This window comes from Numida meleagris, chromosome 2 (genome assembly GCF_002078875.1).
Source record: "Numida meleagris isolate 19003 breed g44 Domestic line chromosome 2, NumMel1.0, whole genome shotgun sequence".
Taxonomy (NCBI): domain Eukaryota; kingdom Metazoa; phylum Chordata; class Aves; order Galliformes; family Numididae; genus Numida; species Numida meleagris.
The window spans coordinates 76,576,283-76,603,743 of NC_034410.1; the positions used below are offsets into that span (position 1 = coordinate 76,576,283).

At 44.6% G+C, this 27,461-nt stretch overlaps 1 protein-coding gene across 1 annotated transcript; it reads left to right on the forward strand.

The window, feature by feature from the left end:
• On the forward strand, window positions 17,123-27,172 carry LOC110394568 (serine/threonine-protein kinase SBK2-like). The gene is made up of 4 exons (XM_021388520.1): window positions 17,123-17,356; window positions 24,250-24,439; window positions 25,218-25,420; window positions 25,677-27,172. Exons 1-4 carry the CDS (start codon window positions 17,123-17,125, stop codon window positions 26,244-26,246), a joined length of 1,197 nt encoding a protein of 398 aa, XP_021244195.1. The 3' UTR covers window positions 26,247-27,172.

The window sequence follows — 27,461 nt, forward strand, 5'->3', positions numbered from 1 at the left end:
TAGTTCTTAAAATCATTAAAATATTTTGTAAATACCTTTTACAATAGCACTACTTATATGTGCTTATCTTCTAAGGAGATGTATACATTTTTACAAATGCTGAAAGCTGTAACTGTAAAAAAAATTTTAAATTCAACTTCATGTACCTTAAAATGATTAGAATACAATGTAGGGTGTTTTCTAGAATCTGAAAGATTCCCTTTCTTCTATTCCTATAGGTATAATAAAAGATCATTGAAACTCTGTGTCCACTCAGACAATGTTCTCATAAAAGCTGTGTTTTATGTTGCTGGGCTGTGAGATTTTCAGGTTTGAGCTAAATACGGTGGTGCTTGGCTGTTCTTGAGATGGTGTGTGTCCCAGGAAAATGAATGCTGTCTATAACTTGACAAATGGCATTGCATATGCATTGCTTTGTAGAACTACAGTCAACCATTTTCAAGAAAGATAAATTCAAATGGGAACAGGTATACATTCCACTGGAACTTGCTACCACAGCATGGTGTTCAGGCCAGGAGCATGTATGGTATTAAAATGGAATTGGTTGAATCCTTTGTCCCTTTCTGGTTAATAAATAGGGATAGTTCTGACACAAATTCTTTGTCAAGGAGTTTTTATGCCACATACTGGGAGTAGGGGAGGGCAGCTCTATGTGCCCCAGTTGTCAGATCCTTCCAATAAGAATCTACAGAATATCACAGGAAATGCTCCTGCAGCCCCTTGCAGCACAGAAGCTTTTGAGCATGACTTGGGAAAAGCTTGTCTCCAAGAGCAAAGAAAAAGAGGTTGGTCTTGCAAAACGAAGGCTGACAAAGATGCACTAATTCAGCATGCAAATGCATCATGGAGGGAAAGCTCCATCAACAAAGATGATCTGTTTAAATAACCCCAGTATCCATAGATAGCTACTGCATTTTTTCTGCCTTTGAAAATGGGAATGCATGCACTTTTTTCCCATCTGGAAGAAACTGCCTTCAAGGGCAGAGTGAACTAAGATCAGGATAGGAGGTTATTTATATGGCAGAGCAGGGACTTCTGAAGGCCGGGCCATTTTGTTGGAAAACAATGTTATATTCAGAACTCATAAAAATGGAGCCTGAGACAGCACTAGAACTAGAGGAGGGGAGCAGAACAATGGGAAGAAATGACTACTGACTGAAAAGGGGCTACAGGTGGTTGGGAAATATGACTGAAGCATTGGAGAAATGTGAGGAGGCTAGAGGAATATGCGGAACCAGCAAAGAAGGAACAAGGGTGTAGATGGTGGGGTACAAAGAGACTGTGAAAGGATGAAAAACTGAGAAATAAGAATTAAGTAGGAACAGAAGACTATCATCAGCCATATGTAGAACATAGAAAAAACAACAACAAACAAACGAGTGAAGCCTTTGAATCCTTCTTCCATTTCCAGACAGTGCTCTAGTGGGAAAATGGCTTAAGAGGGCAGAGATTTCATTTTGGCTGCTACCTTGCTATTTCCTTTCGCATCTTATTATCTACTCCATGTCTATCAACTGAATTTGGGATAATCTATTTTAACAACTTTTGGGTATTGCAGCTAGCCTGAATAGATTTAAAATTCACCAGGGCCTTCCTTTCTTACGTGGAAATGCTGACCCTTCTTGTTCTCTTTCATATGCCTTACAAAGGTACAATGGCCAGTGTTTTGGGGAGCTGCCTCAGCACCTTGTGTGAGCTGCAAACCTGCCCACATCTAATTGTTCTAATTTATCTTTACCCTTCTTACATCTGCGCTTCTGCTTCTTTGATAAAATTAATTTCTGGGAATATGGCTAAAATTGACTTATTCTGTGAATACTGAATGAAACAAGATTCCGGATTCTTCAGTCTCTACCAGATTTTGTGGGATTAGCTCTTCTTCCAGCTGGTAGCCAGCACTTTCCCTTTGCCCTTCTCATTTTTGAGGTATTTACGGATACTTTTATTACTAGCTCTCTGTCACTAGATAGCAGTAAGCTACCCTGATGCCTCAGCCTTTCTACAGGGCATGTTGTTCACTTGTCCCAGATGGATGCCTCTGTCTCCCCCTCTACATGCCCGCTTCTTGATTCTGAAACACTTGCAGACATATGGATGCAGCTGCAATGATTTCTTGCTACACTGTCTGCCTGTCCTCCACATCAGGATCATGTGACATTTAATAACATCTCTTCCACAAAGCACCAGTGTCCTCCACTGCTTCCTCCCTTGCATTATGTTTGCAACAAACCCCACTGCCAGCTGAGCTTCTGATGCTGATCCTTCCTTTTCCCACCCCCTACCCCCCCAGAAAAGTACATTGCATCATTTCATAATCAACCTGATGCAAATCCTCCATCATCTCACATAATCTCAGGCAGCTGCTCTCCTTCTCCCTCAGTCAGAGTTGAGTCTAACACAACCTTAACCTCAACATAAAACCTCACCTCCATAAATCCTTCCAGTGCCATCAGGTTCCTCTCTACTGCGATTGAATCAGGTATCCAGATGGGTAACACACAGATCCCACAACACAGCCCTAATGGCAGACTGGCCATAAGAGGAATATAACTGTATTTCATCTCCTCTTTTCTTCCCTTTTTCCCTTTCAGTGTATTTGTTCGGTGAGACTTTGCCTGCACCTTTGATGCTGGGGAAATAGATGCAGCTGCTATACTGAGCATGGCCAAATTTCCCTTCAGTGAAATCCCATGGGGCTTCTTCAGCTTTCATGGAGTATTTCCCCTGACGATGCAGCTTCGTTGCCCCCCAGTAGTCCTTTTTCCCCAGTCCCTCTGCCAGACATGCCTGGCAGCTCCCTCACGCAGGCATCTTCCCCTTGGGTCCCTCCCTCAGCACACCCAGGAGAAAATGGTGGCAGGGAGGAACAGCAGACACCTCCTTTCACTGGTGTGGCCATGTCCCATGCATGTGTCTGTACAGCTCTGCTGAAACCTGAGGATAATGATGTGCAAACCTGCCCAGAAGGTGACCTGAGCATGTAGCTCAGAAAGCCTGTGAAGCGTGAACTGAGTTCCCACCTGTGGATTCCTGCCCAATTTATTGGGGTTGCTATGAGAACAGACAGAACCAGTGAAATCAAACACCCTACAACCACTGCCTAACACGAATTTTAAATAAAATCTCACAATTTCCTCTATCAATGCCCTGCCAATATGTTTCTCAGAAGACAATTGGTAGTATCTCAGCTGGCCATACCAGATTGGAGGGTTTTTTTTTTTTTTTTTTTTTTATGTGAACAGGCATATGTCCGTGAGAACTGGGCTAAGCTTTGCTGAATTTCATTGGAGACACAGCAATAGTGAAACTGTGAGCAGAATTTTGTCAAAATTAATCATCCTTGGAGAATCCAGAGTGGCTTGCTCTAGGACAGGTGTTGCATTTCATCATGTATTCATATTTGCCATCACTGGAGGCTGTAGAAATACAGGACTTGAGATGGAAAACTCAGAATTTTGACAACGTTAGCATTTACTTTACTGAAAAATCCACACATTTACAAAACTGGCATTTGAGAATGTCCTTTGTGTCTGGAAAGCACTGACATATAGGCATATAGGTTATAACATTACAGAAGTCCTTCTGCCAGCACAGTATTTTTTCAGATCTATCCAATTCCAACAGTCTGCCTTGCCAATTAATCATTTTGGGAGAGATTCCCTGTTGGCACTGTGCATGTAGAATATGAAATGTTAATCTTCTGTAATTTTTTTTTCAGTAAAACCCCACATATGAATTTCTACCTTGTAAGGCTGTGGCATATGAAGAGAAATTTGAACAGCAGCACTGTCAGCTGGTGCTGTCCTTCTTCCCCTTCCCTTGGATGAGAATGACACAGAAACAACAGAAGTTTTGGCTTTCTGTAAGTAATTTCATAAGCAAAGTTCTTTGCTAACAGCCTTGAATAAGAATTACTATATAGAAAAACTTGCACAATCCTTCCTTGCAGGGAATCTACAGCTGTTTTTTAAAGCATTGAAGGAAGAGAGAACCTAGAAAAATCCTACTCCCACCTTTCATAGACTGTGTGGGATTTTGGCCACTGAGAAAGTGTTATACCAAGGAAGGAAACAGAATGGACTAAAGTGAAAGAGAACTTCCTGATGAAAACCACAGGGACTTGGCAAGTTAGGTGAAGATGGTGAAAATCAATGTCCTGAAGAACAACACATCATATCCTGTCCACTGCTGATAATCTCCTGTTCTCAAGAAGCCTGAGTCCTTCATGTTAAAGAAAATGTTAAAACATAGCTTGAATCTAAATCACTCGATCCTCTGCCTTCTTAGAAGTTAAATTCTGGGTCCTCATTTCTGTTCTCTGATACAAATATTTTGATAAGATCTGAAATTTATAATCAGTTTCATAATACACAGACTTCATTGTTAGTTCTCCATTTGCTTCTCCTTTTGCTTCCTGAGTGGGAACTCTTTTATGGGTTTTCAGTGCAATCTTTATGGCAACAACTGATGCTTGATGAATCTTCAAGTCTGCTCTATTTTCTCCATTCCTCTCTGTTAGCCTTTACTGTTTCTTTTTACCGAAGTGTCTAAAATTGATATTCAGTATTTTATTTTAATAACTTTTCTCAGCTTTTTTAGCTACCAGGTTCCAAAGAGATACAGTCCTTCAGTGTGAAGCTTGTAGTCAGATAGAACATAGAAAAGTACTTCCCCTTTCTCAGACACAGCAGTGCCAAAACTCCCACAAATTAATGTGCGAATAGTATAAATATACATATATGATATCTTCCAGCCTGTAGGCAGGATGGTATTTACACTTTATGGTAGATTATAGAAGACTGCGCTCTTGCTTTAACAGTATGACCTCTGCACAGTTCCAGCTGTACAATTATGATTAGCAACTCTCCTTCTCAGGCTGAATTTGCATTACTCAGCAGAAACATTTGGCTCCAGGGAACTCTGATGCTGCGTCTCGGGGAGGGGGGCTTGACTTTGTCTTCTTCAGAGTAGATCCTAGGGAGGAAGCTGAGTGACAGCTGTGCTGGATAAGAGAGGCTCCTGGGTTAAGAGGAGCAATCAGCTGAACCAATGCAGCATCAGGGGAAGGAGAGGGGAGCAGGTTAGAACCAGCTTGGTCCCACCACTGAGCATGAAACCCATGTCTTCTACACTTCCTGCATGCTGTAACCACAGTCTGCCCACTGCAGTCAAATGCATGTACCAACACTGTGCCCTAGGACCCTGAGGAGAAAGAAGGCTGTTGGTGATGCCCTCTCACTGCAACTGAGCAGCAGCCAACACTTTGACCACCAGCAAGAACCAAAGGTAGAATGTCTCATGCATCAGAATGTGCCCAGGGCAGTGCCAAAGTCCCCATCCCTGGAGGTATTTGAGATATATGGACATGGCACTGAAGGACATGGTTTAGTGATGGGACTTCATAAGTTAGGCTGATGGTTGGACTTGGTAATCTCAAAGGTCTTATCCAACCAAGAGAGTTCCATGATTTTATGATTCTATGGTTTTTTTTTCTATCAACAAGGAAAATTGATTGACGAGGGGAAGAGGTGGCAACACCAGTAGAATCAGCTTTAACCCATCTGACAACTTTGTTGTAATTCATTTTGGCCACATCCACAGGCATACTATACTTGTTATTTCAGACTGTAATTGCCTATACACCAGAGGTTTAAATCAAATTGGACTTTGCTCCTTTAACTATTGACATTTCATTGTGTTTCATTGCTGGCAATGAGTGGTAGCTTAGCCTTTAGAAATTTGTAATGATGGGGCTGTTTTTCGGGGAAGTATGCTTGTCACAGGGACACAAAACAACCTAGCTTAATTTCATTGAAGACAAGGAAAAATGAAGGTAGCACCACAGAGAGTACTTTGTTGCAGAGCTCCCTGAGAAGAGCAATGAGAGTTTGGTGCCTGTCTCCTCTTTACGCCCTTAGAAATCTCCCTCAGCACATTTTGCTTTTTTGCCTGTTTCCGGTCTTTGTCACTGCAGTATATCAAAGTCCAGCAAATACCAGAAAATGTAACTTCAGAAAGTGGGGAGTATAATGGACTAGTAAAGCTCCAAAACAAAGTTCCCCTTTCATAGGGTGGAGCAGATGGTGACACCTGTGGCAATACATTTCCTTTCCTTCCAGCTTCAGCTATATTCAGAGCTGGTGAGGAAATTGTGTATCTGGGCTGGTAGCTTGCCATGAACATAGGCAAAGCTATGATAAAGTTATTTGCTAAGGGGATCAGGAATTATCTGCACTATTAATCTGTTCTTCAGTTTTTCTACCAGGTGTTGAGCTTACCAATTGTTGAATATTTCTTGAAGAATCATTCATTTTTCCAGACTCTTTATAAAATTAAGAAAATTTCCAGAATACCTCAGATGAGTGGCCTGATAACCAAAAAGCAATTGCTTTCAGTTAAAAATAAAACAAACAAAAAAAGAGGTGAGACAAAACATTATGGTTTCCTTTGACTCTTTTGAGCAAAAGGAGAAGGTAACTATTACTGGGGCTACCAGGAGGGCCCAATGTAAGGACCAGTGCAAGATGGACCTTCTGGTCTCTTTTTTGGCTGTGTGAATACTCTGCTGTATGGCTCAAGCAATGGTTTGTACTCTCTTCCTGTTGCTGGGTTTTCCCTCCATCGTAAAGCATGTGGAGGCCTCATCATGACTCCTGTTGAAGAGCTAAAGATTGAACTGAAGTTAGCTATGGAAAAATGAGATGACTTCATTACTACCCTGTATATTTTCAGATATGATAAATAGCTAATGCAGCTATAAATTCACATAATTAAAATCAATCAAAACCAGAAGACCAAAAGTAATGATGCCCTTCAGATAGGTTATTTACTGCACCTCGTTCCCAGCCCATGCTTGCTGTTATCACTTTGCTGTGTAACACCAAGGCAGAAAGCAAACTGTTGTGTTTGGCTCTGTGAAGGCTGTTGAAAGAAGCCATAAACTTGTTCCCCTTGTAGTCGGAGCCAGGCTACAAGCTGTGTAGCCTGGTTAGCTGGGCACTTTGCTTAAACAGTCCTTGCTGATTATGTCATCTCAAAATTGTTATTCATATCCAAAGGGCTTCCAGGTAGGACTAGGCTTGTACTACATGGCTGGCAACATGGCTAGAGCTCAGTTAATCCTGTTTTTCTGCCTCTACAAAATACTGCTGAGGCCCATTCCTGTCTATCTGTCTGTCTATGGAGGGGAAAGGTAGTGGGAGTCAGGCACTGAAGAGAGCAGAAAGTGGTGTTGGCTGCTGAAAGTCAGAAAGTTGTAGGACAAGTAGAGGGCTCATGCATCTCAGAAGGAAAAATTCCAGTACGAATAAGGGGCAAACAGACCCAGGGCTGATCCTTTAAGACACCTTCACTAGTCCAAGGACTCTTACCTGTGCAGAGACTTTTTGCCTGCCAAGAATCTGCTGAATGTCTCTGTGTGAGCACAGAGTGATGAAAACTCAACAAAAAGGTAAGCGAAAGGCATAGGAGGCCAGTGGTAGGGCAGGACAAGGAGAATTGGGTTGTCTGGGTGAAAAAGTCACTGACAACGATAATACCTCCTAAAAGGCATGAGTATCCTTGACTTAATGGACCCTTTCCATCCTAGAGATGTGAGGAGACAAACACTGCTTACTGTAGCAAGACTTCTTCCATTGCACTGTGAGCAATGACACTGCAAGAGAAAAATGGCCTTGTCATGTTACTTCATGGCTATTGCCAGGTCACTTTTATATCATCTGCCAAACTGAGAAGTTAGATTCCCAGGAAGTGCTGAACCCAGGATAATGGCAGGGAAGTAGACAGAAAGGTTTTTGGCATAATGGAAATCAATCCTCAGTGAAACAAAAGCAGCCTGGGGGAAAATGGTCATCTCTGATTTTCAGCCGTTTCCCCTACTCCCCTCCCTTGCTTATCTCTTAATGTATTTGTTTCATTGTGCTGATACCAAGCGGTAGGAGCACAGGGGGTAGAAAAGGAACATGTTAGGATGTTTCAGCAGAAGGACAAGGAGCTAGAAATTAATTCAAAAGAGAAGGAAATAGAGAAGGAATGAATAAAGTGGAACATATTTTAAGTATTAATTTTCCTCTCCCAAGCAAACTGAGCAATAATAAGTTTGAAGGAGAGACAAGACATGGGAGAGAAAGGAAAAGAAAGCTGCATGCACTGTCTCATGCTACACCAGTAGAAAGGGAGGAGGGAGGGTCCAGCAGAGGCCCTGCAGGCTGGTGGGGGTGGATGGAGACCTTTCCATATCTTGTTGTCCAGCTGGCTTGTTGCAAACTGGTGATTGCTAGTCCCATGATATCCTTGATAGCATGTCTGATGTACTAATGAGGAGAAGCTCATGATATATTTGGTAGCATGTCTGATGTACTAATGAGCAGAAGCTCTATTCACCACTCAAAAGAGGGATTAGGACTCACATCACCATTCCAGCTTGTCACTCACTGAGGAATTAAAATCTTCTTTGAAAGTGGAATTTACTGACCCCACGGGAGAGCCTCAGGCTAAGGAAATGATGCTTTAAACATGAGATCACTGAAATAAAATAATGCATTAGCTAGAGAGCTTTCAGCTTTCCAAGCTGTGGCAGAAAGCCACTGGGCAACATTATATAGAGGCATCTGATTCGTACTCCAGCCAGATCATCACAAATGCTGTTGTCATTTCATCCGCTGCAGAAACAGTGAAGATCTGCAGAGATCCCAAAAGATGGATAGCTTTTAAAGAGCTTGTATGTCTAGTATGAAAGAAGTTTTGATGTGCCTCTTTCCTAATGGAGGAAAATATCTACTTACTGTCCTGGTTTTATCACTGACAGCTGGCCATGTTGATCAGTGTGGATTGGTGGCTGTGGAGAAAAGTACCTGGAACCTCACCAACCAACTCTCTCACAAGGGAGGACTCTGAGTCTCCCAAGAGTGAAGCCTCAGTTTTCATGTGCTCACAGAGACTGATGAAATCTCCTCTCTGGATGAATTAAATTGGACCTGAGTTCCCCTAAGCATGGAGCACCACTGGGTGCCCTATAGCTCATGTAATGCCTGCAGATCATCCCTCAGAGGGCAGTTCCCTGGATGCACAGTGCAAACTGATATATCTCCAAGGACTGAAAGAGTAGACAGCTCCCACATGGAGGCAAACACAGGGTGGCAAGAACCAGGGGCCGATTAAGGCAGACAAGACTGTTTTGCCTTATTTTTCTGTGGAGAAAGAAGAATGTGGTAGCAAGGTTGCTGAAGCTGAATTCCCTACTCCCTCATACATGTTTGTCCAATAATGTCTCACCAAGACAAGGAATTTTTTTTTCCTGTTTTGTTTCTGCTTGCTTATTTGTGTGTCTTTCCCTTACTTTAGTTGCACATCTTCAGGCATCTGAAGGTGTATTTGTCTGATCTCATACCAGAGAAGGATTGCTGGACCACAGTGATAAAACTGAAAAGTGGGTCCTGCGAAGTTACCAATGCAGAGAAATGAATGCTTGAAGGGTTTAAATGCAACACATCACTTTTGTGGCACCAAATTTCAAAGCAGCTAAGTGAAACTATACAATTTATATACTTTTGCTTAGTTTAATATCACCCCCTAGTGTCACGTGTTGTATTTTTACAGACTAGTCTCAGTTTCTTGATTCTGCTTCTCAATAGTATGGCCTTGCAGATGCAGCAGCAGCCACACTACTGGTCATGCTTCCAGGAAAGAGACAAGACAAGTCTGCTTTTGAGAAGTGGATTTGCCAAGACATCAGACTTCAAATGCTTCTCCCCAGGAATTTAGGAAGCTTTCAGTCTCCTTTCTTTTATCTATGCCTGGGAGAGAAGCCTGGGGATACAGTTCCTTCTTCTACCAGTGAGCAGGAAGTACCCTGTTTGCTGGGGAGATTTTAACTCCTGATGACACGTTTGCAGTAGACTGATCAGAAAAGACAGGTTATTCTTGAAATAACGCCAAACAGATACCTTGAATATTTATAAGTCACCATGACTGGATGACATTTTCCTGAAAGTGACGAAGGAATTCAAATGTGAAACTCTGAACTGCTGGCCAAGCTGTATAACCTGTCATTAATGTCTCTGTGCCAGAACCCTTGTGTATTGTCAGTGTAACTCCTGCTATGAAAAATAAGTGGGGAATCTGACTTCCTTCTGTGGCAAGATAGTGGTGTCTATAATAAACAGTAAGATTTACAAGTACGTAAAAATGATCTGTTGAGAAAGAATTAATATGGCTTCTGTAAAGGGAAATTATGGCCATGCTGTGTTCTGGAAGGATGGGGCTCTGGAATGACGTTAATATGCTTGTGGCTAGAGACAAGCCAGGCAAAATAATACATTCAGACTTCCAAAGACCCCTTGACAAAGTTCCTCAGAGAATTAAAGAAACTAAATTACTTAGGGTTAGATGAAAGGTCATTTTGTGGAATGAAAGATGAGCAAAGGATAGGACTCACTGGGCACTTTTAAGGTTGGAGAAGAATGAACAGTGAGAATATCCCATGGGTTGCTGCTGGGACGAGTTTTATTCAGCATCCTTATGGATAAACTGGAGAAGCAACTAAACAGTGAAATCAAGTCTGAGGCTGATACTGACTGACTTTGGGTGCAGAAATACTGTTCTGATGGCAAGGAACTTTAGAAAAATCACACAAAACCAAGAGGCTGGGCAGAAAACTCTCAGATGAACTTCAGTATAAAGAGATGTAAGTAACGATATTTTCTCATATAGAGAAAATATTTCTCATTTAGAGAAAATAATCTAACCCATGCCTATATGTGCTGATTTCAAAACTCAGATCTGCAGTTTCAAATTAGGAAGAAGATCTAGAATTTGCATTTATTACCCTTTTGGCAACAGCCAAAAGAAATGTTGGGCATATTGATAATAGTAACTAAAATTAGACAGAGGGTGCCATTTTAGCCCTAGATAAAATCTCCATGCATTCTGATCTTTAGCTCTAGGGGCTGTTCTGGTCTCTATACTTCAAGTAAGACATGATGAAATTACAGAAGGTACAGAGAAGGGCAACAGAGATCAGGCATGGAGTAGTTGCTTTATGAGGGATTACTGGAAAGCTTTTCTTTTGAGGAGATGATAAAGTTGAGAGAAGATATGACTGAGATTTATAAAATCATGAAGATGATCGACAAGGTGAGTCTGTCTTTCACTGAATTCTGCAACATGACAACTTAGAGGATACACAGTGAATTTAGTATAAGAGGAATTAAAACAAACAAGGGAAGTATTTCTTTACGCGGTATTGAGTGAACTTGTGGAACTTGATGCCACAGGAGACTGTAGGGGACAATGCTATCAGTGGGTTCAAAAAAAGGATGAAATAAATTTATGATATTAAAAGAACTGGGCAGAGTTGCACCCCCCAGCTTCCATAACACAAGACTTTTAGATGTTGGAAGAGTACTAGGAAAACAGACTGCAGAAAGTGGGTAGGCTTGTGCTTTTAAACATTATCTAGTACTGCTGTTGTTGGAGGAAAACATTGGGTTAGATGGGCCGTTGGTTTAATGGTGCATTTCTTATGCTCTTGATTACTTTCAGACCTGGGATGTTCAAGGTTGATTCAATGTGGCTGCAGCTCTTTGGAGATAATTTCCTCCTGAGTAAGCAAGGTGGGCGAGACTATCATTGTCAGAGGCGCAATCCCTTTCATCCAAAAGGCTGAGAAAAGTTGGAGAAATTCCTGAGCTTCCCTCAGATCCTAAAGAACTATTTTCTAAATGATTGTCTTGCTGCCCACTGCTACAGTACCATCCTGAAGACAAAGCATTCACAGGTGGCCTTTTAAGAGAAAGGACAAATAATCCAAGATGCTACAGTTTAGGGTTGGTCTCCACTCCATCTCAGGAAACCTTCTGTCCTCTAAGGTCTCTGATCTACCAGAGCAAGCTCCCTCCTGTCTCCTTGACCCTTCTGAAAGCTGTTGCCCTGGCAGGGAGAGATTGCAAAGATGAAAACCCAGCCTAGAACAGAGAATCACTCACCAGACATTCAAATGGCAAGTATGGGGCTGTTCTGGGAGAAATGGTAATGTCACCACAAAATTTCATTAGTAGAATGAATGAGGACAGCTGAGCCAGATAATAAAAGACCATTTAACTACATATCCTGGCCATGAGACTGTCCGGTGGCGAATTCCTTGTGGAAGATACAAGAGCATGGAAGTATGCAGTCAGTCCCTCCAAATATTCTCTTAGCTTCCAGCAGCTTGAGACAGATGTTGAATCTCTGTATTTAATTGTGCTCTTCCTCTGCAGTTTCTCTGTCCAGTTTTTTTATGAAACCACATAAATGTTCATTACTCACACTTTCCAGAGGCAAGGTATCCAAGGATGAAGGCATGCTCTGTGAAGAAGCCTTGCAGTTTTTTTGCACCTACCTCTCGTTCTGATATCTTCTTAGTGAGCAGTAATTTATTTTCATCTTTTTTATTCCATTCAATGTTTTATAGTACCTATTTACTATATCTACTACATCTTCCCTCCCCTGTCATCTCTTCTCCAGAGGAGGCACTGTTGCAGGCAGTGGGAAGCTTGTGTCACTGGATGTCTTTCAGAGGAATTTGTACAAAAATGAAGCAGGCCTAGAGTGGGCAATGGGAAGCACCAATTGGCCTCAAAAGGGACCTCCCCACACCATGGTCATAGATTCAAAGAATCATTAAGGTTGGAGAATACCTCTAAGATCATCTAGTCCACCTACCACCAATACTGCCCACTAAAACATGTCCCCCTAACATCTACGGGTTTCTTGAACACCTCCAGGGACGGTGACTCCACCACCTCCCTGGACAACTTGCTCTCAGCCAGCACAAGAGCCTAGCTGGCCAGTGTGCCCCATCTGTGTGGCTATGAGTGCTCCCAGCCCCTCAGCTACCCAAACGTGTCAGAAAGCAAGGTTTTGTTGCTGACACCCCACTGGGACTATCTCCCTCCCTTCTGACACATGAATGGCTTGCCTGGCAGTCGCTAGACTGTGTCTAACACTGGCTAGCAGAGTGGAGACTGACTCTGGCCTACAGATCAACTTCTCAGCTGGACCTTGGACCTGCTTGTCATCACAAACTTGCCTGATGACCTGGTCTTGCAGGCTCCCATCATTGGGCCTGCCCTGCTCATCTTGCAGGGACACTGTGGTGGGACAGGCCCTGTCTGCCAAGTCCCTGTACTGCCAGCCTTGTTATCTCTCTCATCTCCTGGCTCCCTGTTACTTAGGGAGTAGATGACCCCCTCTCCATGCCCAGAGGGAAGAAAGATTTCCCATCAAAGCACAGCATCTCTGTACCACCATTCAAGTTCCACTCCTCCTCTGCAAGCCCAGTCTTTTCTCCTGTGAAGCCCCACCATAATCTTTCCCTCTCAAGGGTGTCTCTATGTTGCCTGGACCCAGCCAACTCATCCTGCTCTGATGGCACTTTTACCAGGCTGGCATTGGTGAAAAGAACAGCACTAAGAGAGGAGACTGGAATGGAACAGGGCAGGGTGCTGTGAGGCAGACATAGTGGTAGTGGGTGACCAGAGGCTGGGGGTGTGATGGGCTTTGCTGATGCTGGGGAGCATGGTTGAGAAGCACCTGTGGAGAGTGGGGCCTTGGCTCAGTGTGAGCCTGCTGTGCTAGCTGGCAGGCGAGGTGGGACATTGTGCTATGCTGTCAGGAAGGTGGCCAGCAGATTCCTTAGCGATGGGGTAGCGCCGAATGACCTCATAGCACAAATGGTCTGTGCAGCTGGTGGACAACTCTGAGCACCCTGCATGTGCCGAGGAGAGCTTGGGGCCCCAGCTCTGTGTCCAGGAGGCAGCCCCCTCCTTGTAGCACCTGCCTGCCTACTGGGCCAGGAGGGGTGGAAGAGTTGGAAGCTCATCAATTTATTAATAGAAGAAGATGTAGGAAGGCAATGGGGAAAATCAAAGAGCTATTCCCACTCCAGCATCAGGTGCTAAGCTGGTTCTGAAAAGATCTGAGAAAACTGCGTGCTGGTAATGAAGAATTCATGGCTGCTCTGAAAGCTACCATCAGTGATGTTCTGTGAAAAGGCTTATGGTCGGTTTGAATATGTATAGACAATCTTGGTATTGCCATAAACTGCAACATAAAGAGAGCAGTCCTGGTAAAAGGAGCTTGATGTTCATATTTATCAGTCTTCACCCTCATGTGGCCCTGCTGATAAGCCTCTATACTTGTGTGGTGCCAAAGAGTGCTTTCTTGGATTCAAATGGTCACCAAATCTTCTGTCACTCTATGTGCTCTTGGTGCCTCTGACAGTACAGGAAGGGAACTGATGAGCCATATGGGGTCAGGTAACTCTAAAATGAGAGTACAGACCCTGCCACCTAATGCAAAGGGAGTGTTCACACTAGGGCCAATACTGGAGAAACTGACTATCCTGCTGATGATGTGCTGGAGCAGACAGTTCCCTCAGTAGCTCTTTTGATACTTGCTAAAGCCTGGTGGAGTTATCTGTGAGGGGCAATGATGTTGTCTGAGCATTCGTTAATAGTAATTCAACCCTGAGGCTTTGAAGTTGTGTACAGTGTGTACTTTGAAGTTCTGCTGCTATTCTGATGAGGGTGAAATGAGCTGCAGTGTATATGCCAGCAAAAAGGAACAAGGAAAAAGTCACTACTATGTCTTTGTGACTCTAGCTGCCACATTTGGCTTTTGGGAATATTCATATTCCATTGGTTTTTTTGCATGCTGCCCCTTCTGAGCCACATATACAAGGGAAAGAATATTTACCATGCTGGTAAACCCAACAACAATTCAGAGGTGAAGGAGGCATTTTTGTAATGTTGTCAGACAACATTTATCAACTGCAATATTTGTGTGTGTCACAAAGTACAAACACACATCATAAAGGAGTTTTTGCAGTAGAAAATACTAAACTATCTGAACAGAAGAGCCATTAATACCCATTTGTAAATCCTTCCTTCTTCCATATTTCCTCTTCTATTCACCTCCACTGGTTGGCTGCACATTTTTTCTGAAGAATGCACAGATTAGTTCCTTTTTTCAGTGTTGTAACTCTGACTTCAAGCAAATCCTCAGAGACACTTTTCAGTTTGACTTCTGACTTGTATCTCATCTGGAGGCAATGATCTCACTTATTCTGTTCCCCACATGGCTAGATTCCTTGTTCCTGGGGAGCTGTGGTTTCATGGTTTCACTATAATATTTACTCCAGACCTGAATCCTTGGATATTGGATAATTTTCTCCTACATACAGCCCAATAGTAATGTTCCTGGCTGTAGGAACCTTGAAGGCCTTTCCCAGTCACTATACCATCCCTCAAGCCTGAGTGTGAAGGGGCAGCCTTGAATGGCACAAGACCATTAGGCCATGCATCATTTCCCACTTCTTATCCGAAAGCACAATGACAGCTGGGAGTCTGGCTATGCTAATCCTCTTACCTTTGGATTTCTTTCACCATCAAATCGAGGTGACAGCAGCCTGGCTCTTCACCAGTCTGTGATGGCATTCCAGTGCATCTCACCTTCCTGCCCGTAGGCCCAACCAAAGCCCTTAGTGACAAGTCCTTAGTGTAACTTCCCCCTTTCAGAACGCAGACATAAGATTCAACCCTGTGCTGCTGACCCAAGGGGTCTATTGTTACAGGGGCCACACTGCTCTCCTCTGTTAGACTTCATCTTACACCTCTGCCCTCCTTCTGCCTTCCTCACTACAGTGTGTCCCTACAGTGGGTATGGAGGCTCATCAGGGCAACTTAAGCCTTGCAGGTCCCCTACATGGCCCCAGCTCCAGGGAACACGGAGGCCAGCACCATGACACTCCTGTGCCACAGCCGCAGCTGCATTCATCACTGTTCCAGATATGCAAACTGATGGACCTCCTAGAGAGTAAAACCCTGTGCTTTGCAGCCAGTATCTAGGACCTGCATGGTGTCCACATCCACAGGAGTTTCTTTCCTGGCCTTGCTCAAGTGGAAGAAAGAGAACTTTGAGGTTGGAGATGAGCCCTGGAGACAAGGATCTGGGGGTTCTGGCTGACAGTTAGCTGAATGTGAGGCAGCAGTGTGCCTTGGCAGCCAAAAGGGCCAACCGTACCCTGGGGTGCACCAGACCCAGCGCTGCCAGGCTGGTGGGGGGGGGGGGGTTGTCCTGCTCTGCACTGTGCTGTGTGGCCTCACCTCCAGCACTGCGTGCCTTTGGGTGCCATAATATATGAAGGACATAAAAATATTAAAGAGCACCCAAAGGAGGGCTATGATGATGGTGAATTGTCTAGAGGGCAAGTTGTATGAGGTGTGGCTGAAGTCCCTTGCTCTGTTCAGCCCAGAGTAAAGGAGCTGAGGGGAGGCCTCTTGGCTGCTGCAGCTCCTCACAGGGAGCAGAGGGGCAGTGCTGAGCTCTGCTCTCTGGTGACAGCGACAGGGCCCGAGGGAATGGCATGGAGCTGCCTGAGGGGAGGGTCTGGTGGGGGTTAGGGAAAGGTTCTTCATCAGAGAGTGGTGGGCATGGAACAGGCTGCCCAGGGCAGTGGGCACGGCCTCAAGCTGCTGGAGTTCAACGAGTGTTTAAACAACACTCTCAGACACAGGGTTTGGATTTTGGGCAGTCCTGTTATGGGGCCAGGAGTTGGACTTGAGGTCCCTGTGGATCCCTTCTAACTCAGAATAATATATAGTTCTGTCAATATAGGCTAGGTGGAAGAACTGAGAATAGATGGAACTCGTACCATTGCCACTGTAGTAAACCATTGATAATTTCACCGTCTCTGTAACTCTCTGTAGTACTGGCCTTTGTGAGGAGCCTGTGCCATGAGCCCCATGACGTGGCCTTGAACCAGTTACAGTCCGTGCCTGGACTCTGATGCTCACTGACATAGGCAGCCGTGACCAAAATGTCTTCTCCCCCTCTGGTGGCCGAAAGAAAGTGCTGGCCGCCCACAGTGGTCCTCAGCCCTGCCGTGAGGGCTGTACTGTGACTTGGCATGGCCCCTGAGCAGCTTTACTTGCTCAACTGTAGGGACAGTGCAAGCTGGAGGGAAGGTCTGCAAAGGGTGGATCTGCTGAAGGATCCCAGGGGCTTGTGATGGTCTGACTTGAGCAGAAACAACAGCTCCACCTCGATCCCTGTGACACCTCCCTGTCCATGAGCAGGGCGGATGGATATGCCCTTTCCTTCCCAGCGCCCCTCTTCTCCTCCCACTGAGAGGTCACCTTCAGCCCGGGGCGGTGTGCCCCTGGACCAGAGGCTGAGGAAGGGGCGGAGCGTCACGCTCAGCCCTGTAATGCCTGGCAGCCCCTCCGGCTGCTCGGCACAGCCTGGTCCCAGCCCAGAGGCAGCGGAGGGGGAGGCAAGGCTGCCCACGGCTGTCTGCCCTGCACTGCTGGAGAAGGTGAGAGGCCTGGGGGAGACAGTGAGGGTGTGTGGGAAGACAAGCTGCAGTCATGGCGGGATGAAGGAGACTGCACTGGCAGGTAAAGGGGCACAGCTGGGCACCCCTCACAGACCAGGCTCTGGCTTCATGTGGTGCCATAACATGGAGCACACCGATTCCTGACATTTGGTGCTCAACGTGGTCTAGTTGGTGGTGAGCTCCTTGGGTGTCCGTGCCCTGAAATGTTTTTCTACTTACGGGAGATTGCTCAGCATTTGTGTCTGGTGGGACAGTGCTGCGGTACCGGTGTGTTGTTTGGGAAGGGAGCACGATGTGGCTTGGTCCCAGTGAGATTGCTGCCGATTTCTGACCAAGGTGGCTGCTGCCTGGAGGCTGTGGTTTAGGGCTTCCCAGGGCTGTCCGTGGGGAGGTTGGTGGGGGTCTGTGCCTGAGGACAGCATTGCACAGTGCCGAGAATGAGGAAGCCAGCAGTTCTCCTCAGTGAGATTAATCACTGGCTTGCTGACCTGTTTTAGAAAGCAGCGTGTAAATCTATCAATAAAAATGCCAGAAACAACCACTGCGATAATATGTTCTGGTATCTTGCCTGTACCCACAGTTGGCACTAGAGGGTACCTTTTAGGCGAAAAAAGCAAACGTTCTTGGGTTTGAAGTCCCGAACATATAGGGATATTCTTTCATAATGTTTGATGAGATTTTTAGGGGTAAATGGACTTCATAAAATGTGCACCACACTTGAGGTCTAAAACCACCTCGTTTCAGCTTCAACGATTGGTTCTCGTTGTAATGCCTTGAACTAGTGGGAGAGCCTCACCAGTGTATTTCTAGTGCCAATGAACGTACTTACAGAAGATAAAGTCACTTTCTCACTATCTATTTAATAAGCTAAAAAAACTACCACCCTGGAAATTTCCCCTGCAACTGTCAGTACTTTCAGCATTTTCATGGTTCTTCCCGCGATTCTTCTCTGATCCTTTTTCCATCAAACTGTGGTCAACAATAGTAGTTCGCTGAGTTGTAGTCTCATCAATGGCATTAAAAAGATAGTATCCAATCACTAATTCTGTTGACCTTCAGACATCAGCCAGCCTCCAAAATTGTTCAGGAAATTTATCCTAGGGAAACCAGGCTTTCACATTAGTAGATATTTGACATTCGAAAAAACACCATAAAAAGGGAGGTAAATAATATTGCAAAGCAGAGCTAACTGAAGGAATGCATTTCTAATGAAAACACAAGCCCAGTGGTGCACAATATTCTCGATTTCAGTGCAGAAGTCACTAGCAGGTGGCCAGCTCTTTAGAAATACAGCTTTCCTAACTCAGCTGATTTTCAGAGATTAAGTTTCAGACTGTCTCGAGGCGTATGCATGTAGGAACCTTGCAGAAACAGAGTTCAGTGTAAGAGGCATATTATCGCACAACAGATAACTTCTTTTATTAGAACTAACACAAGTAAAGTTGAATGGCTATATCTGATTTTGATTGGATTTTGTTTGTTTGGTTGATTGGTTGGTTGGTTTTGCTTTTTTTGTTGTTTAAAGTGAAGCTTAACTTTTAATTTAGCATCTAGAAAATTGTAGTTTATCTCTCATTGCTGACGTTTCATGCTTCTGATCCTTTCTGGACATTCTCTTCAGCAGATAGAATGCAAAGATCGAATCTGTAACATCAGTAACTCTTGTACATCATTACTCTCTTATGCTTGTCCCTGTATCATTCAGATGTATGTCTGTATCACTGCAGTCTATTTCTAATGCAGTTCTGTATCTTCCAACTTAATGCCTACAAAGGAAGTGAGGGCATACCAGATCTACAATTCTGAGTTTAAACAGCCTTCACTTTATTGAAAAAGTAGCGCAAAAGAGCTTAGATTAATCTGATTACTGTGACATTTAACTTTTTTTGTCCCTCAATACCAGACTGAACATCTGTCTTCTTTGGTAATTTATAGCACTTTTTAAACGTGCATACAAGTGCATGTTTTATCAAGCAACACGTTATTTATCTGGCTCCATTTTTTGTGTCATTAGCAAACGTTTTCTGATGATTTCAGTGCTTTTTCAAGATCATTGTCAAAGGTAAAATTAATGTAATGGAGTCAGGATTTAATGAAATGTGTAGTGTGAGGACAGCAGTAAAACAGGAACATTTCCACTATACCAAGTCTTGTAAGTTTTCTTGTTCTTAAATCCACTGAAAACTGTTTGGCTTGTTGATTTTGATCAATGCCAGAAAGAATTTGTACAGATATTTTTTAAAGAACATTCACCGGGTAGGATGTTTCTAGCAGGTGCCATACAAAAAAACACAAGGCTGAGAATGGTTCAGGACATCCACCAAGGATTTAGCAGTTAATGGAAAAATCTCTGCAGATCAGTTCCTCACACAACCCTGAAACAGAAATTAATGTGATGGTTTGATAAGAGGGACACCAAGTGATCTGAATTACTTGACAACTGAGTCCAGTCAAGCAAAATGTGCTTCACTGAGGTCAGGGGAAAGTGCTCAGGTAGAAACAAAGGAGGCAATACTCCAAAACAGATGTGAAGAGGAAGCAGAGCTTTTCCGCTGCAAGAGAGTAACGTGGAAAAGCTCTGGCGTCACAACAGATGTTAAGGTAGTGCAACTCTCAATGTGATGTTCCTGCTGAAAGATGTCTGGGGGTCACAGAAAGAGGCAGAAGGTAATTTTGCCTCAGTGTTTCACAGGAGGCATTCTCACAGAAGCAGTCTGTATTATAACACAGGGGATAGAAAATCTGGTGAAGTTTCAGAAAAGAGCTGTAAAATGGATCTGGGAGCTGGAGCAAAGGTCTTATTTTGAGAACTGGACAGAAGGTTGTTGGAAGATGTTTAACCAATAGAAAGACTTAAAGGTGTCTTGATCTGATCTGCTTACTCAAAATACAGTGCAACTACCATTTCATGAAACATTCTCCCTGTTTTTAAACTAACTGCTGTGGACACTACAAAAGCACAGTGTGCCAGATGGTTTGTAAAGCCCATATAAGGCATTGATTAAATACACAGGCTGAGTTTCAGGCTGTGCCCTGCTAGTTTTACTCAATCTAAGTAGATTAAATATGTGTCCTCATAGGCTGTAGCCATACCTCTGAGCACAATGTCTATAAACCCTGCAACTGTCACAAGGAAGGGCACTAGAAAACTTTTCTTTAGATAGCAGCATCAGGTAGGTAAATTCAAATTAGGATATCATATAAATTCATAGCACAATCACAGTTTGCCTTTGGATCAAGCACACATGATTTATTGTAGGAGGTGCCCCAAATGCTGTTGGTTATTTGGTTTGGATTAATGCTGTGTAGAAGGTTGGATTAGAAAATGGTCCCAACATGCCCAATGCTCAGGGACATTTGTAATGAAGAATTTTTTATATCAGGAGAAACTGAGAAAGCTGAGACTTTTGGATCAGAGAAGAGAAGTCTCAAAGGTTTTTATATATGGCTAATGAGAGGCAATGATGAAGATGGGTCCAAGCTCTTATCATTAGCCCATTTATGGGACAAGAGATGATGAGCAAAAATTTAAACAAGGAATTCCACCTGAAGACGGTAAAACAGATTTGAAGCTCAGGAAGGATAGTGGAGAAAAGAACAGTTTTGAAAAGGGCTCTGCCTGCTGCCTTCAGTATAGCCCAGACAAATGGTGAATGTATCTATCTTGGCCAGTGCCCTGAAGGCCTCCTGTCCAAATCTGATCACTCAGCAAAGGGCAAACTGCACTCTAGAAGGTAACAGCGGTATATGCAGAGCACCCAGGCACACTGTACTCATTGGTGGCCCAAATGTAGCCCACACTTAACTTCTTAGTGAAATGTCAAATTCACGTCAGTGGTACTTCAAGGATAGCAATGGCCAAATCCTGCAAACTGTTCTGTAGTGACTGCAGTTTGTGCTTCCCTTATAAGGAACCCTGATCAGACAGATAGGATTGCCATTGTCCCTAAAGACAATTCCAGCCATATTCTGTGTCTGATCTGCTTTTCCATGTTGGCCTTGCTGATTCTTTGCTCTGCATCTGAACAGTTCGTGGACTGAAATATGCTGACTTTGAGAGCTGGAGTGAGAACCAGGAATATACAGAGAAGCATATCCTCCCACTTACAAGAGCAAGATATGGCACAGTGAATATGAGAAAATTATATAATCAGTAGACTAGATGAATCATATATTAAATAATTTGATGCTAATAAAAACTGATTAATTAATATATAGGTGCTTGAAAATTATATCATTATCGAATGATTCATTAAGTAGATGCAATGATAAGATTCCAGCCTTTAGATTAGATAGTGCTAACAGGTGGCCAGCCTACAGGGGAAGAAATGTTATCTAAGTCAAGTTTGAGAAATTAAGTTATCTGAGAAGATTGTGAATCATTTGCTGACAAGAAGTTGTATAACACTGTGAATTTGATATAGGAGAAATACTGTCATCAGAAGAAATCTTTTTATGTTTTATCAGAAATATAAATCTGACAAGGCAAGCCGATATCTTTCCTGTTGCTCTATTCCCTAGTTAGTGTGACATTAGCTTATCTCATATCACATGGAGGGCTATGTGCTTTAAAGGTCTATTACATTTTATTTTTTTTCTCTATATTCCTAGATAGGACTCTTTAAAAGGCTTTCCCAGCTATTCCTTTTAATGCCTAAATATGACAACAGCAGTTTGCAAGTGTCAGCATCAGGGTGGATACATGGAGAGGTTCTGCAGTGCCTTTGTTGTATGCAGTTTTGCAGGTGGTGGTGACTGAACAGCAAACAGGAGGACATCAAAGCAAAATCTCTAAAATACTTTCCAGAATGACTTTCACTGTGTCTCCCCGCCCTTCATTTATCCCCTCCCATGCACACACTTGTTCAGTGTTGAATTCCTGATAGACTGTGCTAACTTTGGTTGCTGTTGGCTCTCTCACCAAGTCAAAGCCTTTTCAGAAATGTAGGGCCAATTACTTGGTACTTATGAGTGGCATTTAACAATACAGTCTAGGTGAGAAGGGAAGGGAGAAGAAGGGGAACTGTCCCACAGGCAGTCCTATGCACCTGCAAAAATCCAACTTTTTCTCCTAAATTTAAATAATTCTGTTGCTACATTACTGGACTCCACAGGGGAGCAGATTTAGCAGCACTGGGGGCTGGAAGTTGAAGGAGCTGCAATAAGCTCTGGTTGCATGTAGAACAATGTAAAATCTAAGAGAAAATGCTACATTCTTTCTACTCCCACTCATATTCCCAGGATGCCATCAGCTTTTATAACAATTTGAGATCCTGCTCCCTTCCTTAAAGGTTTTGTATCAGTCAGAATGTAACATGGAAAGAGATTTTGAGTTTATGGTTTTACACTACATCTCTGTCTCACTGCACAGTAAGAAGTCCAAGAATGCCGCAACCTTCAGGCTCTTGTGTTGCACTCTGGGCTGCATTAGGCAGAGTGTTACCAGCAGCTTCAGAACGGTGATCTTTCCCCTCTGTGCAGCGCTGGTGAAGCAACATCAGCAGTGTTAGGTCCAATTCTGGGCTCCCCAGCAAAGAAGTGACATGGATGTATTGGAGAAAGTCTGTCAAAGGGCTGCAAAGATGATTAAGGAACTGGAACATCTCTCATACAAAGAGACACTCATGATTTAGCTTTGAAGGGATCCTCTTACCTGATGGGAGGGTATAAAAAAGATGCATCTAGAGTCTTCTCATTGGCACTGTGTGACAGGACAAGAAGCAGTGGGCACAAACTGAAACTCAGAATTCCTATATAAGCATAAGGAGAAACTTTTTAACCATAAAAGTGATAGAACACTGGAACAAGTTGCTCAGAACAGCTGGGATATCTCCATCTTTGGAGATACTCAAAATCCACCTGAACACAGCCCAGATGAACCTGCTCCTATTGACCTTGCCCTGAGCAGAAGGTTGCACTCAGTGATCTCCAGAGGTCCCTTCTGACCTCAGACATCCTGTGGTTCTGTGGTTCTGTGACCTTGTCCTGAAGCCAGAAGGGTTTCCCAGGACCAGGATGGCTGAGTCCCTGTTTTCAGAACGTAGAGTGTAGACATGGGGGGGAGAAAGCTGCCACTGATGCTTTAAAATGTTTCCTTTTAGTATGCTAGGGGCACAGAAAAAAATAACTGTTTCTCTGAAATGAGTCTGAAGCATCTGGTTCTGGCACAAAATGCCACTGATGCCCAAGTTTCCTTCCTGCTTAAGTTTCTCAACTGCACAGATGAGTGAATTTGGGTCAGAAATGTCAGAAAGCATGAGTTACTGAGATCCCTTTGCCTGCTCAGTGCACACCACCTCTGACTGGTCATTGCCTTTTTGTCATGGGCTAGCTGTGCCTCTGCCTAAGGCAAGTCCATCTGTGCTGCTACCTTAAAGATTTTCTTCAGTAAGAGCAGGGGGTGGGGATCTGTGTAGAGAGACATGGTGTTTGCAAGTAGGCTGAGGAGGGCAGGAGAGTTGGGTCTTGCTTCATAGGCTGGGACGCTGTTGGTGTTTTACTTGCTGAAGAACGTCATGGAGCATAGAATAAAAAGAGGCCTGGAAAGACAGTATCCAGTACATATACAGCAAGATAGTTCAAGTATTTGAAATGAGAGGCCTCGGCCCTACAATTAGAGAGAGATGAGCATTTGGCTGGAGGCCAGAAAGGATTAGAGGTTCCTTCAGTACATGGACTTTCCATATGACTAGGGCATTTGCCTAGAAATGCACTCTAAAAAACCACAAACTCAACTCTAGCACAGCCAGAAGAGTATTCAGAATCCATGTAGCAGAAATATCCCTTGCCATGGTATGGCTTGTGGCACGTCTGATCATTTGTGCTCTGTTCATGTTGTTCTGTTCCTGACTCAGGCTTTGGTGTTTCTGCAGAGCTCAGCAATGGCTGAGAACTCAGCTGTGGCAGTGGCACCGACAGCAGCACCAACCATGCTAGAGGAGCTCCTGGAGATCACGGCTCAGAGCCTGGTGCGCACTGAGGTGGCTGAGCACTATGAGGTTATTCGGGAGCTTGGCAGGGGCAAGTATGGCCATGTGGTGCTAGTGACCCACAGGCAGAGAGGTAAGGAACTCGCTGCACCCTGTGAGATGTTGTGTCTGGTCTCCTCTCCGCTTGTCCACATGTGTGGGTGCATGGGGGGTTGGGTGTTGAGTGCCAAGAGTGTCAGGGGATTCCCAAAGGAACCAACAGGGCAGGGGCCTACCAGGCAGGGACCTTGACCTTCCCATTGCACCCAGCCTGGGAGTAGGTAACGATGGGGGAACAGTCCAGAGCAACAGGCAAGATTGTGGTGATGAGGTAGGTCCAAGGTCAAGCTGGGAAGTCAGTCCACTAGTCAGGATCAGCAGGGCTCATGGCCGTGCAGAGGCCTGGATATTGTACAGCTGGAAACCAGCACCTCAACAACACAGTGTAGGCAGGGAGTGAAGCCCTAGGGTTGAGTTTAAGTCAGTCTTCTGGGACCATGGACCACCGTGGTGGGGGTGGAGGTCTAAGGTGGGGCTGGCCAAGGCCATTAAGTCCTATGAATGCCCTCAGAGTGTTGAGGGTACTCATCTCCAGGAGTCTCAGGTCAAACTGATGAATTCATGTAGCCTGAATTTCTCTTCACCTACCCAGTGTTCCTATGGCATGCGCTGAATAGCTCAAAACTCACATGAGCAGCAGTGTCTGTTTTCATATCTGGTACCAGTATGACATACCTCCATATAAAACTTTTGGCTAGAGACCCCTGTGGCCCCTGTGAGTTTCCAGATCCATTTCTGCCCAGTGCTCTCTCTGTCTGGTTTTGGTGTGAGTGACCTTCAGGGAGGATCTAACTTATTCTTCCCATCCCCAGGGACTCCAATGGCTCTCAAGCTGCTGCCCAAAGCCAGTACCAAGCTTCACACCTTCCTGTATGAGTACTGTGTGGCACTCTCCCTTGCCACCCACCCTGCTATCATTGGCATGTTTGGAATTGCAATTGAATCCAGTCAATACTATGGTTTCCTCTATGAACCAGCAATGCACAAAGACCTCATATCTATCATCAAACCCAGGGTGAGTGCTGCTACAAAGGCATGGGAATTGGGACTGTAGTGTTTGGCCTCTGCAGACTGGCTGGAGCAGAGGGAGAAAGTCAATGGGATGTGGGTCTCCCACTCCTGAGATCTACAGATTTGAACAAGATTCGAGCTTCAAGACCAGAAACTCAAAGACATTCCCTAATGGAGAACAAAAATGAAAGCCCGCCACCTTGGTAGGACTGAGGAGGTGCCATGCAAGTGCAACATTGTTTATCTTTCTCCCTCTGCAGGATGGGATCCCTGAACAAGCCGCCAAGCATTGTGCCAAGCAGCTTGTGAGTGCTCTGGAGTTCATCCACAGCCGGGGGCTTGTGTACCGTGATGTCAAGCCTGAGAATGTACTGCTTTTTGACCCCGAGTGCCGGCGCATCAAACTGACTGATTTTGGGCTTACACGGCCCAAGGGTACCAAGCTCAAACTGGTGGCTGGAGTAATCCCCTACACTGCCCCTGAACTAAGCAACACCACTGATGCCCAGGGGGTGCCCATAGATGCCAGCATGGATGCTTGGGCCTTTGGTGTGCTGCTGTTCTGCTTGCTGACTGGCTATTTTCCTTGGGAGCAAAGCCTGCCCAATGACCCTTTCTTTGAGGATTTCATGCTGTGGCAAGAGACGGGCCTGGAAGAGAACCTGCCTCGCCACTGGAAGCGCCTGACGGCTGAGGCCGCTCTCATGTTGCGGAGCCTGCTGGCGCTGGATCCTGCCAAGCGTGGCCCTGTTGGTGGGGCTCTGCGCTATGTCGATTGCCCCTGGCGTCAAGATGAGGGGCACAGTGAGGAGGCTGCTGTGAAGCCCTAGTGCCTGATCCTCACAGAGGAGGAAAGTCAGGTCTCACCCTGCAAGGAGCTTTGGGGATGAGGGCATCATGGTGGGTCTCCGGCAGTGTGGCTGTGAGATACCATGGTAACCCATCAACTTCTCCACAGCACTATCCCCACCATCATGGAACCAAGCTCCTTCCCCATGATGATCCTCACTCTAGGCTCAGCATTGCCCAGTGCCACCTCCTCATGCTTCCTTGGGACTTGAAAATATCTCCTTTCTCTCACAGATGACAGTTTATGTGTGAAGCACCCACTTGTGTCCTGGCCACTGGCCCCTCTGAGGTGCTTTCTAGGGATGCAGCACCTGCCTTATCCTTGAAATAGAGCAGATATCTATTTCTTTGTTTCCATATGTGGCTCTTGTAATAAAATGTCTGCAGGGGGTCTGTTTGCTGTGGGAGAGCATAGGTATGACAAAGCCAGCGGCCATCAACCTGCTAGAGGCAGGGGCCATCTGACTCCACCAGGGCCCTTGGGGGAGGCTTCAGGTAGGTGAGGTGGAGGTGGTGGGAGCCCCCAGCATATCACTGCAGATGATATCTGAGGACTGATGATGATGGTGAGAACATGGTGGGAACCACTGTGGTAGGGTGTTGGAGGACTGGCTAAAGGACTGTTAGTAGCAAGTAGACATGGAAAGATGTTCACAAGGTGCTGCAAGGAAATGAGCAGAGGAAAAGGGTGGAAAGGAGCCAGGTGTGGGTGAAGGACTGTGGCACTACAGATCTGTGCCTTGCCTCTGAAGCTCTAAATAATTATCATGCATTCTTGCATTAACCTTTTGGGAATTTTCCTGTCATCAGAGTTGGACATACAGTTTATCCCTAATGTAAGCGTTTCTTTGCTGCCTACTCCTCTCACTGTCTCTGAAGACATTTGTCCTGTTAATTCTACAGTGATTGCAACTGCTTGGAATTCTATTTGTCTACTTTATTTTCTTCTTGTAAGGTTTCTTAATACCAAACACGTGGGTTGCTCAGTAGGAGTTTCCCTCTGAAAGGCCTCGCTCATGAAAGGGAGAGAGCCACAAGGAACCACAGGCAATGTATTTGTGTATTTCTTCCCATTTCCTTGCATTGAGGACCAGGTGACAGTGGGTTGTTAACAGTGGGAGACACAGTTTTAGTTCACATGAGTCTCCTCCTCTAGTTCCTTTCGCTCAGGAAAATGGCCTTTTGCAAACATTGTC

Bases quoted from the DNA above. Each gene is read 5' to 3' on its own strand.
- LOC110394568 (XM_021388520.1), top strand. From the start codon at position 17,123: ATGGATATGCCCTTTCCTTCCCAGCGCCCCTCTTCTCCTCCCACTGAG. The intron at 24,440-25,217 runs GTAAGGAACTCG...TCCCATCCCCAG, and splicing joins AGTGACCCACAGGCAGAGAG to GGACTCCAATGGCTCTCAAG. The intron at 25,421-25,676 runs GTGAGTGCTGCT...CTCCCTCTGCAG, and splicing joins TATCTATCATCAAACCCAGG to GATGGGATCCCTGAACAAGC.